At 35.8% G+C, this 17,812-nt stretch overlaps 1 protein-coding gene across 17 annotated transcripts in view; it reads left to right on the top strand.

The window, feature by feature from the left end:
• CLASP2 (cytoplasmic linker associated protein 2) overlaps positions 1–17,812 on the top strand; it is a 153,338-nt gene that overhangs the window by 21,274 nt on the left and 114,252 nt on the right. For all 17 annotated transcript variants that reach the window (XM_028518045.2, XM_036030544.1, XM_036030547.1 and 14 more), the window contains exons 6-7: positions 1,057–1,154; positions 7,357–7,427. In XM_028518045.2, the coding sequence (XP_028373846.1) occupies positions 1,057–1,154; positions 7,357–7,427 (169 nt within the window). The remainder of the gene's footprint in view (positions 1–1,056; positions 1,155–7,356; positions 7,428–17,812) is intronic.

A 17,812-nucleotide genomic window follows, 5' to 3' on the forward strand; every position in this document is an offset into this window, starting at 1 on the left:
GGCCATTTTTAAGTGTACCATTAGTTCAGTGGCATTGAACACACTCACATTGTTGTGCAGCGATCACCACCATCCATCTCCAGAGCCTTTTCATTTTACTAAATAGAAACTGTCTTCCCATTAAATAGTAACTTCCCATTCCCTCCAACCCCTCCGTTCCTGACAGCCACATTTTACTTTCTCTCCGTATGAATTTTACTACTCTTAAGTGCTTCATAAAAGTGGAACCATACAATATTTGTTCTTTTGTATCTAGCATATTTCAGTTAGTGTAATGTCTTCAAAGTTCATCCATGTCTTAGCATGTGTCAGACTTTCCTTTTTTTTTTTAAGATTGTATTTATTTATTTTAGAGGGGGATGGAAAAAGAGAGGGAGAGAAACATCAGTGCTTGAGAGAAATATCTATTGATTGCCTCTCGTACTCCCCCAACCTAGAACCAGGCCTGCAACCCAGGCAGGTGCCCTCATGAGTAATTGAACTGATGACCTTTTGGTTTGCAGAATGATACCCAACCCACTGAGCCACGTCAGTCAGGACTTTACTTTTTAAGACTGAATAATATTCCATTGTATGTATATATACCAAACTTTTCTTATCCATTCATTTATGCTTGGATATTTGGATTATTTCCACTTTTTGCCTGTTTTGAATGATGATACTGTCGGCATTGGTGTATAAATATCTGTTTAAAGTCAGGTCACATTCTTGAAAGGCAATTTTGTACCAGGAAAATAAATTAACTGTGATCATGATTTGTATTCACACAATTATTGGCAGTTCTTTATACAATCTTATTACAAAAAGAAGACTTTTTAAAAGCCACTGTTAGTAACTTTTATTTAATGCTTCTTAGATTTTTGTAAAACCTTTTATACAGTTTCTTGGGAGGTTCTCCTGGTTTTTGTTAATGACCTGTTGTAATCTCTTAAGGGTTGAGAGTCATTTAAACCAACTTTGAGCTTCAAGTTTGTCTACTAGTGTAATGTTACCTTGAGGGTGAAGTATTTTATTGTATTTCATGTATTTTTTTTAAAGTTCTACATTCTTTGGCAGGTGAGAGATGCCGCAATATTGGCCATAGTGGAGATTTATAGACATGTGGGAGAGAAAGTAAGGGTGGACCTTTCTAAGAGAGGAATTCCCCCTGCTAGGTAAGTCTTTTTAAGTCTTGCTAAATAAATCTGTTTATTTTTTTTGCCACTGGTTTTAAGTTTTAATTTCATATGTTTATTTGAAATGGGTTCAACTTTCTGAAATGTTTTAAAATTCCAAAGATATGAAAGGATATATAGGTTATTACTGCTTAAAAAGTTCTTACAATCCTGTAATTTTTTTGGACACTATTTCATTATATACCTCATATATTATATATGTATTTTTAATATGTAATTAAATACTCTCATTAGGTAACTAGCTTTTGCTATCAGGTAGTATGGTCATAATTTGGATGTTTGAGCAAGGATTTAGTAAAAATATTCATTCATTAAGTAGTTATTTTTTAAGTACCTGCTATGGAAAGGTGCTGGCTAACAGAAAGCTGTATAAAAATCAATCACTACCCTTAAAACCTAGTCAAAAGGAATGTTATGCTGCTGTAAAAAAGAAGGAGCTCGCCCTTTGTGACAGCATGGATGTTAAAAAAAAAAAAAAAGGAATACTACATGGTTGTAAAAAAAGAAGGCACTCTTACCCTTTGTGACAGCATGGATGACCTGGAGAACATTATGCTAAGTGGAATACACCAGTCAGAGAAAGATAAATACTATATGATCTCACTTGCCTGTGGAATCTAATGAACAAAATAAAACGACAAACAAAATAGAACTAGAGGCGTGGATACATAGAACAGGCTGACAGACCTCAGAGGGGAGGGCATGGAGGGGACTGGAAGAGATGAGCCAAAGAACACATAGGCATAGTCTGTGGGCACAGACAACAATGCGGCGAAGGCTGGGGAAGGGGGATGGGGGCTAGGTGGAGGGGGCAAATGGGAAATGGGAGGCATTTGTAAGAATGTCAGTAATAAAATAAAAATAGAAAACCGAGTTGAATAAAATGTAATCCTGGATGAGTAAAATAGCATCAATCTGATCAGTAAAATTCCTGTTGGTAAGCTTCTAGTGTATCAACTTTTTTTTTTTCAAAGATTTTTTCTGTAGTATTTCTCGGATTGTATATTTCTATTTAAGATATTATTCCAAATAGATTTTCTTTTTGTAATGAAATTTTAGCCTCCATTTTAAGGGGAAACTGAAAGGATTTTTTTTTAACTTTTTATTATGGAAAATTTCAAACATGCTAAAGTAGACAGAATAGTATAATGAACCTTCATGTACCTACTGTCTACCTCCAGCAGTTAACAGCTTGTGCCCAGTTCTGTATGTCATGCCATTACCTACTTACTTTTGTCCCATATTATTTTGTAGCAAATCTAAGTCATCAGACCATTTCATCCATTATTGTCCAATGTAGTTCTGAGGGGGGGAAATATTCTTTTTTTTTTTAAGATTTTATTTATTTATTTTTTATTTTTAGGGAGGAAAGGGAGGGAGAGAGAGACAGACAGACAGACAGACATCAATGTGTGGTTGCTGGGGGTTATGGCCTGCAACCCAGGAATGTACCCTGGCTGGGAATCGAACCTGGGACACTTTGGTTCCCAGCCCGCGCTCAATCCACTGAGCTACACCAGCCAGGGCATTCTTTTCAATTACAGCCGTAATGCCATCTTCACACCTTAAAATTGTTTGCAAATAATACTGTAATATCAAATATCTAGTCAAGGTTCAGATTTCCAATTGTTTCACAAATGTCATAAGTATCTATGTATTTTAAGCAGTTGTTTAAATCAGTGTCCAAATAAATTCCAACAATTAGTTGATGTTTTATGTCATGTACCCCCAATACTTTCTTTGCTTTGTATTTCATTTGTTGAATATGCCAGGTAGTTTATCCTAAAAAGTTTCCCAATTCTGGATATTGCTAATTCTTTTCCTGTGGTGTGGTTTAACATGTTCTGCTGTCTTTATATCCTATAGATTGGTAGCTGGATCTGGACACTTGATCATATTTTTGGTGGGGGGTATTAGGAGCAAAACCATCTCATAGGGGGTGGTGTATTATTCTGTTAAGTATCATTCTATCTGGCTGTCCCTTACCATTTATGATTTTTTCCATTACTGATTATTTTTTGTTCGTAAGGTCCAATAAATAAGCATTTTGTTTACTTATTCACTCATTTGCTTTCTACTTCTAGGACTAACAAGAATTTCATTTGAACATATTCTATATTATTTTATGTGGATGACAGCAAGGATGTTACCATATACCTTTGAGTGTGTCTGAGTGTATATATAGGGTAAGGCAGAAGTAGGTTTATAGTCGTTCGCATAGAAAAATACAGTAGTTGATAAATAATAATACAAGAATGACCTCTGTTTCACGTACTCACAACTGTAAACCTACTTTTACCCCACTCTATATATGTGTGTGTATTTATTACAGTATATATATTTTTATTTATATTGAAATTATTTTTATTTGAAATTTGTATTCAAGTATGACATTCATACAGAAAAGTACATAATCATAAATATGAAGCTCTGTGAATTATCACAAAGTGAGTACACCGTGTATCCCCCCTGCAGGTGAAGAAGTAGAACATTACAACATTCCAGAAGTCTCCCCAAATCCTTTTTAATCCTTCCCTTTTCCCTGCTTCTGAAAAGTAACTACAATCCAGACTTCTATCACCATAGTTTAGTTTTGCCTGTTTTTGAATTTTATATAAATGGAATCATATAGAATGTACTCTTTTGTGTCTGATTTCTTTCAGTTAATATTATCTTTTAAAGAAAATTTTTATTATTGATCTTGTGGGGGAAGGAGAGGGGAGAGTGAGAGAGAAACATCAATTTATTGTTCTGCTTATTTATGCATTCACTGGTTGGTTTTTGTATGTGCCCCATCCAGGGAATTGAATCTGCAACCTTGGGGTATCAGGATGATGCCCCAACCAACTAAGCTACCCGGCCAAGGCAATATTTTTAAGATACATTTGTGTTGTGTTCAGCTCCAGTTAATTTTCATTGCCTTACAGTTTTCCATTGTGTGCATAGGCCATACATTATGATTCCATACTGTTGGAGGACTTTTGAGTTGTTTATAATTTGTAGCTTTATGAATAATGCTGTCAAAAACATTCTGTGTCTTTTGGTGTACATATGTATTCATTCTCTTGGAATATACCTGAAGAGAATTGCTAGGCCATGGAGTATGTTTACCTTTAGTTTACGTCGACAGTTTTCCAGAGTGGTGGTACTTACTTGTAGTCTCAAAAGCACTGTTTGCAAGTTGCCATTGTTCCACATTTTCACTGATACTTGGCATTATTAATCTTACCAATTTAGAGTTCTGGTCCATATGTCATCATTATGGTCGTAGTCTACATTTTTCTAATTACTAATAAAGAAGAGCACCATTTCACATTTATAAGCTATTTGGATATGTTCTCTTGAAATGTCTTTTCAGGTCTCTTGCCTATTTTAAAGAATTGGGTGGTCTGTCATTTTTAAAAATTGGTAGGACTTTAAAAAATACATTCTAGATACAAGCCCATTGTCAAGTATACGTTTCAAATACAGTCTCCTACCCTGTCATTTGCCCTTTAGTTTCTTGATGTCTTTTGTTGTACACAAGTTCTTAATTTTAATGTAGCCCTTAGTCAGTTCCTTTATGATTAGACAGGTTTCTGTGTCCGGTTTAAAAAAATCTTTGTGGACTCTGCTGTGAAGACCTTCTCTGTGTAATTGTCTGGGACTTTTATTTATATTCAGGTTTATAGTACACATGGGATTTTTTTTAGCGTGTGAGATAGTGATTCAGATACATTTTTCCCCATATGGATATCCACTTGACACGGCAACACTTATTAAAAACATTTTTCATCAGTGTTGCTTTTGTTATAAATTATGTGTCCACATAAGTGCTTAGGAGTTTTGCATTATGCTGAAGGTATAATTGGCCTATTATATTTCTTTTTAAGTTATGTTTTATAAGTAATTTTAGCCTCTGTGGATAGCCTATACTTTAATGTCCTTAATGAAGTAAGTCAGCAACTTGTCAACCCTACTCTTATTGGTGGTTTCCCTCTCCTCTAAGTGACAGGTGAGGACTGGGAAACCCAGAGCAGTGAGAGCTAGCTGGTGAGAAGCTGAAGACTTCCTGACTGTCAGTTAATAGTTCTTTCCCTCCAGGTTATGCTTATGTCATTCTTCCCTATGGTGTTTCTCTAGCGGGTGGTAGGGGATGGCAAGGGCTACATAGGTACAAGGTATGGTAAGATTGGCTTTTTCTTTCTCTCTCTTTTTTTTTATCCTCACCTGAGGACATTTTTTAATTGCCTTGAGAGAGAGGGGTGGGGAAGGGGGGAGAGAGAAAAACATAGATGTCAGAGAGAAATGCTAATCAGTTACATTCTCATATGCACCCCAACCACGGATTGAACCTATGACCTGGGTATATGTCCTGACAAGGAATCAAACCTGGGGTCTTTTCGTCTACAGGACAACACCTCAGCCAGTCCACACTGGCTAGGGCTCAGATTGGCTTCTTCAAGCATGTGGAGTGTTTTCTACTCTTTAGCATATGGACACATTATTTTGTAGGTATAGTGTTTTGCATATTCAAAATACTGGACACATTTCTGATACGAAAGAATTTTGCTGCACCCTTTTCTTCAGATAACTGTTCCACTAAGTGTTTCCTCTTTCCACTAGCATTCATTTATTTGTAAGAGTTGAGTACAATAAATTCAGAAAATTATATTCTGTTTTCATAGTGGCCATATTCTGATCAATGGGGCAGTCAGAACACATACAACATTTGTCTGTTAAGTTTCTTGTTTTATATAGGTGCAGTTCATGGCACCCCAAAACAATCACATAGTAACATCAGAGATCATTGATTGCAGATCACCATAACAAATACAATAATAACGAAAAAGTCTGAAATATTGCGAGCAGTACCAGATTGTGAGAAGAGATGGGAAGAGAGCATGCTGCTGGAAAAATGGTGCCAGTAGACTTGCCTGACACAGGCTAGCCACAGACTTTCAATTTGTAAAAAATTCAATAACTGCAAAGAACAAGAAAGCAAAGTGCAATAAAACAAGATATGCCTATATAATCAATTCCTAGAAGATTTTTAACTAAAAGATTTTCTTAAGCCAACAAGTACCAGTATCTGCATCCTCATTTGACAAGTAAAATGACAGGTTGTGGACCTAGGGTGTTAGACTTAAATGTTAGAACTAAAATTTTAGAAATGAAATTGTGACAAATATAAGGGTAAATCAAAGAACGCCTGACATTTAAAGACACCATGACAGTGGCCTCTTGCCTTCCCCAAATCTCTGTCATAAATTTAAGACTAAATCATAGCATGGTATATTGGAAAGTAAAGGCAACGCAAACTAAAAAAAATAGCACTGTCAGCATGATACTATTTTCATCTGAAAAAAACTTTATATATAAATATAAAGCTCAGAAAGGATACAGTTAAATTCTGGATGGTAGGAGTGTGTGGTTTCTTTTCTTTGTTCCTATGTATGTTTCCTATTTTTCTTTTGTAATGAGTACACTTTGCTTTTGTAATAAGAAACATTTTTAACTAAAAACAGCAATAGCAGACGTGTAGAAAGTCATCACTCTAAATACAAAATCAGAAGCACTAACAGTTGAATGAAGATAGGTTAGGAGGGAAAACATCAGATTATCAGTCATATCAGCATTACTTTAGTTTCTGACATTTTATATTCCACTGTTTTTATATCTGCCTTAAGTTTCCTTAACACAATTCTTTGTACTTTTTAAAGATGTATTGGTGCCATCCTGCTTGCTCTCTGTCTACAAGTCTGTCTCTATTTTACTTGTTAGTTCAGTTTGACAGTATTGTGATTGTCTGGGGGGGGGGAGGAGTAGGGTATAAGGGGATTAAATTGTAATGAAAAAAAAAACAAAATACACATTGGGGCTGAATGGATTCATTATAAAGTTGGAACTAAAGTATTTGTGGTGGGTTTGGAGAAATAATTTTATGGTGAAACCTGGGGAACTGCTTTGTATGAAAGTTATCTTTTCACAATTATACCTGCAAGTCTGTAGAGTGCTACCTATATTTGGCTGGTTCTCTCAACTGGGGGAGGGGTGGGTTTTGTCTTTTCTTTTTAGTGAGTTCATTGTAAAAGAGAGTTGTATAGAACTAACTGGAATTGCTTTTTTCCTCAGGGAGATGGTGAAAGGAATTGTTTCTCTTTAAATTGTATGTTAAACAAAATTTATTCTTTATTCCCAGGTTAGAAATGATATTTGCCAAATTTGATGAAGTGCAGAATTCAGGTGGTATGATTTTCAGTACCTGCAAAGGTAAGAATAATTAAGTTATTCCTGTTTTTAAACATTTCTAAGATTATTTAGGAAACTTTTAAGATGCTAAGACATCTCAGTGTTACATTACATTTGATTTTGTGGCTTAACTTTGTTAGGATATAATAACAAAGTCTTTACATCCTGTTGATTATTACCTTTCTGACTCTTGGAGTAAGTGAAAATTTAATAATGGATGTACTCAATTGTGTGAAATGATCCTATTCATTTGCCTATTTTTATATCTTCCGGGTTGAAGACATGATGATTCTCTTGCCCTCCACGTTCCATGCGTGAAATGTGCTTTCTATTCCCAGAGTAAATGTTTACTTAATTGTTAAAATTTTTTTAAATTGTTATTCAATTGTAATTGAATTGAATTGAAAATTCTCCCAATTTTTCCCCCTTAGTTCTCACCTACACTGCTCCCCCCGTCCATCCTGCACTCCCACCCCATTGTCCATGTCCATGGGTCATTTATGCTTTTTCCTTGACTTGGCTGTTCCCCTTCTTTCCCGTTACCCCTCCCCCTCCTCCCCTTTGGTTACTGTCATTTTGTTCTTTATTTCCATGTCTCTGGTTCTATTTTGCTCTTGTTTTGTTGATTAGGTTCCACTTATAGGTAAGATCATATGGTATTTGTCTTTCACCACTGGCTTATTTCACTTAGCATAATATTCTCCAGTTCCACCCATGCTGTTGCAAAGGGTAGGAGTTCCTTCTTTCTTTCTGCTGCATAGTATTGCACTGTGTAAATATACCACAGTTCTTTGACCTACTTATGTACCGATGGGCACTTAGGCTGCGTCTAGCACTTAGCTATTGTAAATTGTGCTTCTATGAACGTTGGGGTGCATAGGTTCTTTTGGATTGGTGTTTCAGGGTCCTTAGGATATAATCCAAGCAGTGGAATCACTGGGTCAAAAGGCAATTCCATTTTTAGTTTTTCTAGGAAATTCCATACTGCTTTCCACAGTGGCTGCACCAGTCTGCATTCCCACCAACAGTGCACTAGGGTTCCCTTTTCTTCACAACCTCTCCAACACTTATTGCTGGTTGATCTGTTAATGATGGCCATTATTCTGACTGGTATGAAGTGGTATCTCATTGTGGTTTTAATTTGCATCTCTCTGATTGTTAATGATCCTAAGCATCCTTTCATATGTCTCTGGGACCTCTGTATACCCTCCTTGGAGAGGTGTCTCTTCAGGTCTTTTGTCCATTTTTTAATTGGATTGTTTGTCTTCTTGGTGTGGAGTCATATGAGTTCTTTATATATTTTGGAGATCAAACCCTTGTCCAAGGTATCATTGGCAATATGTTTTCCAATAGGGTTGGCCCTTTACATTTTGCTGATTTTTTTTAAGCTGTGCAGAAGCTTTTTAATTTGATGTAGTCCCATTTGTTTATTCTTTCCTTTATATCCCTTGCCCTCGGAGACATACTGATGAAAGTATTGCTGCGTGGGATATCTGAAATTTTCCTGCCTGTGTTCTCCTGTAGGCCTTTTATGGTGTCGTGACTTACATTTATAAGTCTTTTATCCATCTTGAGTTCGTTTTTGTGTATGGTGTAAGATGGTGGTCTAGTTTCTTTTTTTGCATGCACCTGTCCAGATCTGCCAACACCATTTGTTGAAAAGGCTATTTTTACTCCATTTTATGCAAGTGCCCTCTTTGTCAAATGTTGATTGATCATAGAGACACAGCTTATTTCTGGGCTTTCTTTTCTGTTCCATTGATGTCTGTGTCTGTTCTTATGCCAATACCAGACTGTTTTGGTTACAGTGGCCTTGTAATATAGTTTGATGTCAGGTATTGTGATCCCTCCTACCTTGTTCATCTTTCTTAAAATTGCTGAGGGTATTCAGGGTCATTTATGGTCCCATATAAATTTTGAAATATTTGTTCTATATCTGTGAAATATGTCATTGGTATTTTACTAGGGACTGACTTGAATCTATAAATTGCTTTGGGTAGTATGGACATTTTAATGATGTTAATTCTTCCCATTCATGAACACAGTATGTACTTCCATTTATCTGTGTCTTCCATAATTCTTCTTCAGTGTTCTGTAGTTTTCTGAGTACAGGTCTTCTACCTCCTTCGTTAAGTTTATTCCTACGTACTTTATTTTTTTGGTTGCTGCTGTTTTACTTAGTTGTTTTTAATAGAAATTGTGGGGATGATGGGTTCCATTACACCTATATGTAGACTGTTAGTGATGACACTGGTGAAGAGACACAGAAGTGGGAACTTTACTACCATTATCATTTTTGGCTTCTTAATTAGAAGTTGGAATTCATGGAAGTTGGCCTTAGTATTTGGCATATATTTGATTTTGTGGTTGCTCTACTTTTTGTAAAGATACTAAATTGTATTTGGTTTTGTTGGGTAGCATTTACCTAGACTTCAGTCTTTAATTATTAATTAACTTTATATGGAAAGAATGTGTTCTATTCCCAAAGATAGTGTAGATGTTTTTTCACCTAGGAAATTAGGTTCGTAGTAGAGAGAGTGTGATTAGTTTAGTAATGTAAATAATGCTGGAGAAAAAACTTGGTGTATGACTTGGATAGTTAAATAATAAGAAAACTAGTTAATAATCTAAATTAGTTTTTTTCCTTCTGGATAAAACCAAGACTGAGCCTTGTTTTGTTGCAGGAAGGCAGAGGGAGTAAGGATTTAGTGTTAAAAAGATTACATCTACCCCGATCTAAACTTCATTCCAGAAGCATAAATTGACTTTAGCGCTACTGGTCCTCACCCTGACTGCCAGCTGTTTCTCACTCCTCTGAGTAGAAGGTGTTTTAAGTGCCTTGTCCTTCTTTCTCCAGCAGTTACCTCTGTCCATTTCCATAGAAACCAGAAACAGCAGGAAGATGGCGAGTTATTAAAATTCCTTGAATTAAGATTTCTGTGTTTTCATGCTATTTATAGTACACTCTCATTTTTGTATTCCAGACTGTGTAATTACAACTCTAAGAAAAGAAGTATAATGCTTATTATAAATTTAAGATATTCAATATTTATTATTTAGTATGGTTTATTTTGAAGGAACTGTCATTCTTGTATTTTGTGAGGTTATTTCTGTTACATTCAAAACAGATTTTTTTCCCATATTTTTTTAGCTCTCTTTCTTTTTCTCTTATTTATCTCTTCATGGAAGGAGGTTTGGGTTAGTATCTTCCATTTAATTCTCTTGGGGAAGTCTTTAAGTTTTTTTTGAAGATTATGATCTGAATATTGTAAGTAAGCATGGTCAAATGTGAATGTTAAAGTCTATAATATGTATATTGGGGTGTAGAAATTGGTCATGATGTTTCTGAAGACAGTATTATGCTGTCATTGAAAAATACTTTAATGGATTCATTCATAAGGGAGAGGACTAGGAGAGGGAAGCAAGCCCATTTATCATGTTGGCAGCTGCCAAACCCCCTCCTCTCCCTTGTCTTTATTTTCCCTCAGTGATCTAATCCAGCTCAGAGGCTTTGAACAGGAACTATTTGCTGATGACTCTTAATTGTGTAGTTCTAGCCCTCATTCATCTTTCCCTTATGCTCTAGAATTGGTAGCCTGTGGCCCCTATGACATTTCCATTTGGATGCCTAATGGGCATCCTGGACTTAACATGTACAAAACTGAAACACTGTTGTCTCTTCCTTTCCTTCAAATCTGTTCTTCCCTCATTTTACCCATTTCAGTCAGTGATATACCATCTCATCAGCTCAGGCTAGAAATCTGAATTAATCTCTAATTAGTCTTAATTAGTCATTTCTTCCTCTGAAATGTTGATATATCCCAAATTTGTTTCTTCATCTCCACTGCTAAAACTCCTTTCTAAATCCCCTTTCATTTTTGCCCAGATTACTACAGTGGATTTCTGTACCATGTTTTCCCCCAGATTTCCCATGCAGTCTATTCTCTATCCAGAAGCAGGAATGATCCTAAAATGTAAATTAGATCCTGTCACGACAGTGAAGAAGACAGTCAGGGATTCTGCCTCACTGAGCCTACATTCTAGGAAGGGAGACTAGATCACAAACACGTGCACAAGTGGACTTCCAGAGTGATCACAGTTGGTCATGGAAGAAGTACAGCTGCCCTTTGTTTAATGAATTTAATGGATTTAATTTACATTACTTTTAAAATCCTTGCTGCCAAATTAAAAGCCATTAAATAAAAACACTGTTTCTACTAATATTATAGTGTCTTTCATTTCAATCCAGGATACTTGAATAATTTTCACAAGTAAAAAAATGTATCAATTAAACACTGAAAACAAATTTTGATAGGTAATAATTAAATGCAAAAAATAGTTTGTATCTGAAGTAATAAAGGTCTTTTCAACTCCTTTTTTATTTGTGCACATTTCCCCCTACAAAATTTTTAGCCCTTTGTTGACTCATTGTTATTGTACACGCAAAGTATAATTGTAAAATAAACATAGAATAGGCCCTGGCTGGTGTGGCTCAGTTGTTTGGAGCATTATCTATAGACATAAAAGTTGTGTGGTGAATTCTCGGGCAGAGCACATACCCAGGTTACGGGTTCAGTCCTCTGTTGGGGCACATATGAGAAGACAACCAGTCGATGTCTCCCTCACCCCATCTCTCTCCCCTCTCCTTCCCCCTCTCCTTCCCCCTCTCCCCCTCCCCTCCCCTCCTCTCTTTCTAAAAGCAATAAAAAAAATGTCCTTGGGTAAGGATAAAAAGAAAGTAATAGAATAGGAAGACATTCTACATCAAAATAAAGTCTCAGCATGAAAACTCGTAAGAATAGTTTATGCACAGCCAAGGTTTGATCCTTGGTTGGGGTGTGTGTGGGCGGCAGCAGACCGATGTTTCTCTCTCATGTCTTTGTTCTTTCCCTTCTCTCTCTCCCTTCCCTTCTCTTCATAAAATCAATAAACATATCCTAGGGTGAGGATTTAAAAAAAAAGTTTACACACATGACAGACTGAAGAGCCATTAAAGATAACTACGTTTTCTTTCTCTTGCTTTGTGTACATAATGCAAAGCAAATTGTCGTGAGTTCACCCAAATGTGACATTTAATTCAGATTTGTTCCATACGATATTCTGTGACTAGAAACGATTATGGTTAAGTAAAATTTTTTTGGTGTGCCTTTGCCTGAAATAAATCATAATAAGGAAATATCACACTTCTTATATTGATTGGGAGTGTTTTGGTATGAAAAGTCATTTTGCTAAATACAGACAAAAACAAAAACCAGAAGATTTGTTATAAAGGTAGTATGACTTTTTAAGAGCCATTATAGCTAAAAGCTGTCATCTTATATCATTAAGTGAAGGAAATAGGATATGGAGTTGGTAAGTAACTCAGTGATGCCATTTTAGAATAGCTGGTGCAAAACTCTCTGATAGTTGACGTATTTGAATTGAGACCTGGTAAAGGAGAATGAGCCAGTCATGGGATAAATGGTAAGAAACGTGTTTTGGGCAGAGAAAGCAAGACCATAAAGACCGAAAGCTACAAAAGGACTTAGTGTATTTGAAGGACAGAAGGGAGGCCAGGGCTGGGTTGAAAGGGAGACCATGTACGAGATGTAGTTGAAAAAATAAGCAGGAGCCATCATATGAGGGCCTTGTAGGCCATGGGAGAAGTATTAAGGAACTTCTGGGAGTAGCAAGGATTCTAGGCAGGAGAGGGGTAAGGTGAGTGGGGTGACATGGTCTAACACTATCTTTACTCTTCTGAGAACCAGTCTTTATTTCTTCTCTTTAGTCTACCTCTTCCCCTTATTTATGTCCTGGTATATAACTACATCTCATGCTTTTGTCTCTGATTTCTTTCTTAATTGTCGTTTCTGTATTCATTCGATTTCAGTTTTGATTGAATTTTTTTACTTGATTTCCTAGTGCATTAGTTTAGCACAACTCAAGAACACAAAGTAAATGGTATCATCTGAGATTTGAGCTTGTCATTTAGTTTAGAAATGGTGAGAAATGAACAGCATTTTTTTATCTTCAAGATTTTTTAAGCCTGACTGTAATTTTTGTATTACAAAGTAAATTAGGCAGACTTCCTAATAAGTACAGTGGAATTAGCTCTGCCAGTAGAAGGAAACTGGATTTAAAATTAATCAGATTGTGGCTGAAAAGGAGGCAACACCAGCCCGGTAGGAAGGAAAGGGCTGAAAGTTGCAGGCCCCCTATGATTACAGCAGAGCCTGGTGTCATCATGGAGCTTTCTAGACAGTCTCCTACGCTAATTGAGATGCAAATACTAACAGTGTTGGTGGCGCTCTGACTGCAAGTCTCTTCCTCTGTCACTGTGAAAAAAACTGTGCGTAATTCCGATGTGTCCACTGTATGTGGAGGACCTAATGCAGTCTTAGCAGTGTAATCACTGTAAAAATATTTCCCAGCTTCTCTGTTTGAAACAGTTACTAGGAAAAGAATTGTTCTAAGGCTGGCTATAAGACAAAGCACAGAAACTAGGCTTTGGAATTACCTTGATATTTGGCTTATTGGTGGTGGTAAGGTAACCTGTAGTTAAGCTTTTTATGTGTTTATAACACACCCTTTGGTGAAAGGCAAAACACCTCTTCATAGGATGATGTTTAAAGGTATCTATTTGTGACTGTGCCCCCCAGGGCCTTTCCTGAGGTTGGCTTATGTGCTGATGGTTGTGCGGCTTGGATGGAGGGTGCTCGTGTCCCTGCAGCTGCGCACTGGCGAGGCTCTGTTTCCACCAGAAGCAAGCTTTGTTCCGGGTGGCCCTGCTGTCCGCACACAGAGCAGCCTTTGATGAGCTGCCTTTGACGTGATTTGTTTACGGCAGCCAGAAATGCTTCCTGCATAATGAGAGCAGTTAATCATGGAAACTGGGCTATTCTTGTTTGTGCACTTCTAGCAGTCTTCTGTTGTAAATATTACAAGGATGAAAACCTTTTAAAAAGGTGCAAATCAGTTAATCCATGAGATCATGTGATTGCTACTGATTGCATGGATATCTTTAGGGAAGCAGAAAATGATTGCTGAACACATGCCTTGTGTTTTGATGATTGCATTAAAAGTCCCCCAGTGGAATGACATTTATTGGCTCCCAGAGCTTTTCTTACATTAAATTTCAGCCATCCAGTATAAGGAGAAACATCATAACCTGTGTCTAACAGCCTGTGTACAGTTAAAGAATAAGCTTGATCAAGCACTGCTAGACTCTGCTAAATAGACGAGGGTTTTCAACAAGACCCCAGACTTTTATTTTGAAGTGGTGTAGCAGCTGTTGGCTATTGCGGTGCAGAGCTGCAGCGCGGCCTGGGTCACACAGTGCTCCCGGTGTCTGCAGGCTGCAGGCCGAGCCCAGTGGCGCAGGCACTGAGCCGCCTTTATTTGCTGTGCTGTTTGACCTCTTGGTTTGAGAGAGCTCCCTGGACCATCTGAATGGCTATGGGAGATGGTGAGTAAGATTTCTTTTCCTTCTTTTGCTCGTGTTATACACTTGCTTTGAAAGTGACGATCGTTTGCTGTGTAAGGAATATATTTCTCCCTTAAGAATGAAGGACGTGTGTGTGTACACAGTCATGTATGCATGTATGCACGTGTGTGCTTACTTGTCATTTGGTATCTTTTTCTACTTGATATGTCTGTATGGGATCTGGCAAATATAAGGTGACAATTTACCTTTCAGTCCAAGCAAGCCCTCAGTCTTTGGTGCTAGATATGAGGAAGCGATATTGGAAGAAACATGGAATATATACAAAAGCTGTAAACAGAGAATATGGCCTTTGGAAGAATGACAGATTTTGGCAGGAAGGTTTGGTTAACTAGCTTCACATCTTTCCTGTTGTATTTGACAACAAGTAGAATTCTGTGCTCTAAAGTAGTTAAAGAGGCAAAATGGCTTGCCACAGACACTATTTTAATGAATATGCTTGTGATTTTTCAGGGTCCCTAGTAAATAGTTTTCCAGAAAATATTAGTCTTTTACAATTTCTATATAGGATATAATCTGTTTAAAAATTGATTTTACAAGTGCTCTACTATGATAAAAATAATTTTAAAATATTTTCATAGTGCATTTTAGTTTTCTAAAGCACTTTCAAATACTTAGCATACATTAACTCCTCAGGTACAGATAACTCTGTGAAATATACAGAGTGTTTTAGTATTTCCATTTCACAGATTGAAAAACTGAGGCTTGCTGAGATTATAAGTCTCAGGCACAGAACAAACTAGAACCAAATCTAGTGCTTTTGTTATTGTCCTTCATAACACTTAATACTTGAACTTTTTTTTTTCCTTATTAAACCTTTTGTTAAGATGCTTAGCGGTATGCTTTATAATTGCATCAAAACCAGAGATGTGTATGAAGGGGAATTTGAGGTTACTCAAAAAGTGTTTTGTATATATTTCACTAGTTTCTTAATGAAGACTAACAGTATTTGGGAATTTTAACTCTTAATAGTTTCAGCCTTTCTTATGATGATATGATGACTTCCCTCTAAAGAGTTTGTACGCTTGGTATAGGAATAGGATGCAAACTTACCAAAATGATGATATTAGTAAATGGCCATTTAAACTATTATGAACATGTTAATGGAAATATGATAGTAAGTTTGGTTTTGCATATTGTTATGTTTTATTCCAAGAATTATGTAAAAGAATTTAGCTAACTTATATGTCCTTATATAAATAAATAGCAAAATAATTCTAACTACTAATTTTTAAGGTAAAAGCCATCAAAATTAGCAAATTAAGTTTTTCATATACTTAAGGATCTTGCCAAGTTTGTTGTTTAAATCTTAATTTACAGGCAACTCTCAATGTTCCATTTGGTTTGGGCCACATCAAGATTTTTCTTTCTTAAACATACAGATTCAGTCAATTGCTATCAATGTATATTTACTTAGTTTTTCTTTTTTCAAGTAGTACATAAATACATTCAGACTGTTTAAGAATGTTTTGATTTAGAAAAAATTAAAGTAACAACTTACAAAGATCAGAGAGTAACATTAGGTTCCTGTTCATTTTCCTCCAAATGGAAATGCTTTTCTCATGTATTATTGATAATTAAAGGACTATATCTTCACTAAAAATTAAAAATATACACAATAAACAATAAAGTTATATATTTTGGGATTTATAGTTATTAACATTTTTATATATACTCCTGTATATTTAGTTTCTCACATATAATGTACATATGCCATAATAGCATCATGTGAACATATATAACAAATTATGCTATTCCTAATCCATATTGTTTTTTATTCCTTCATTTTATTTGTTTGTTTGTTTGTTTTATTCCTTCATTTTAAATTGGAGACTTAGCACAACTATAGTCTCCTCCTTTTCAAAATTCAAATAATGAAGATACAGCAAAAGTCCCCTCCAAATTACTTCTAAGTCTCAATCCCAAATGCAAGCAGACATGAACACTTTCATTAGTATGGAGTTTATCTTTTTCTACCTTTTACTGTGCCTTACATATATATTAAGTACCAAGATAAATGGTTTTGTTTTTACAGAGTTTACATAAATTATATCATTCTGAATATATATTTGCCATTTGCTGTGTGCTCAATATGTCACAGAGATTTTAATGTCGTCATGTGTAACTGCCTCATTCATTTGAGCTGTTGCATAGAATTCCGTAGTATGGATGTATCATAAACATTTCTTCTTTTATGGAATTTTAGATTGTTTAATCACATGATTTTTCTAAATGATTCTGAAAAAACATCTTTGTGCAAAACATAATGTGTGTATATCTACAAATGCCCACATATATATATTCCTTAAAATAGTCTAGAAGTAGAATTTCTGGATCAAAGTTTTTATTTATTTCAAATTGTATTAGCTATAGTTAATTTTCCTCCAAAAGATACTTTACCACTTAACATCAACAGTCCTCTGTTCTTTTCAGTTGTTGTTGTTACTAATCTTTTTAAAGTTTGCCTGTCAGAGGAGTGAAAAATATCTCACCCTTTTGAAAACATCTCTGCTTTCTAATAAGGCTAATCATTTTCATACATTTGTTTATTTGTATTTCCTTTTTCTGTAGATTGTCCACTAAATTGCCTTAGGCAATTTTTGGGTTATTTGACTTTTTTGTTGCTTATTTATAGTTGCTCTTTATATATTTTGGTTATTAATCTATTAACTATTAAACTTGGCTTTGTGAAACACTATGAAGACTATCAGTTGAAGAGTTTCCGGTACTTTCCTGTCTACTTGTATTTGTACTTACCCAAGAGTATAAAACTGAGCAGTCAGATGATTGAGAAGTAATGATGGGCAGTCAAACCTGAGGGAGTTAAAAACCTGTAGGATTATTGTGTGACGCTGAGCCCTGCAATCTGCGTCAAAAGCTCAGGAGAGGAATTTGGCCTTCTGTTGTTATGCTGTAGGGTAGCTGG

Source organism: Phyllostomus discolor, chromosome 7, assembly GCF_004126475.2.
Source record: "Phyllostomus discolor isolate MPI-MPIP mPhyDis1 chromosome 7, mPhyDis1.pri.v3, whole genome shotgun sequence".
NCBI classification, from domain to species: Eukaryota; Metazoa; Chordata; class Mammalia; order Chiroptera; family Phyllostomidae; genus Phyllostomus; species Phyllostomus discolor.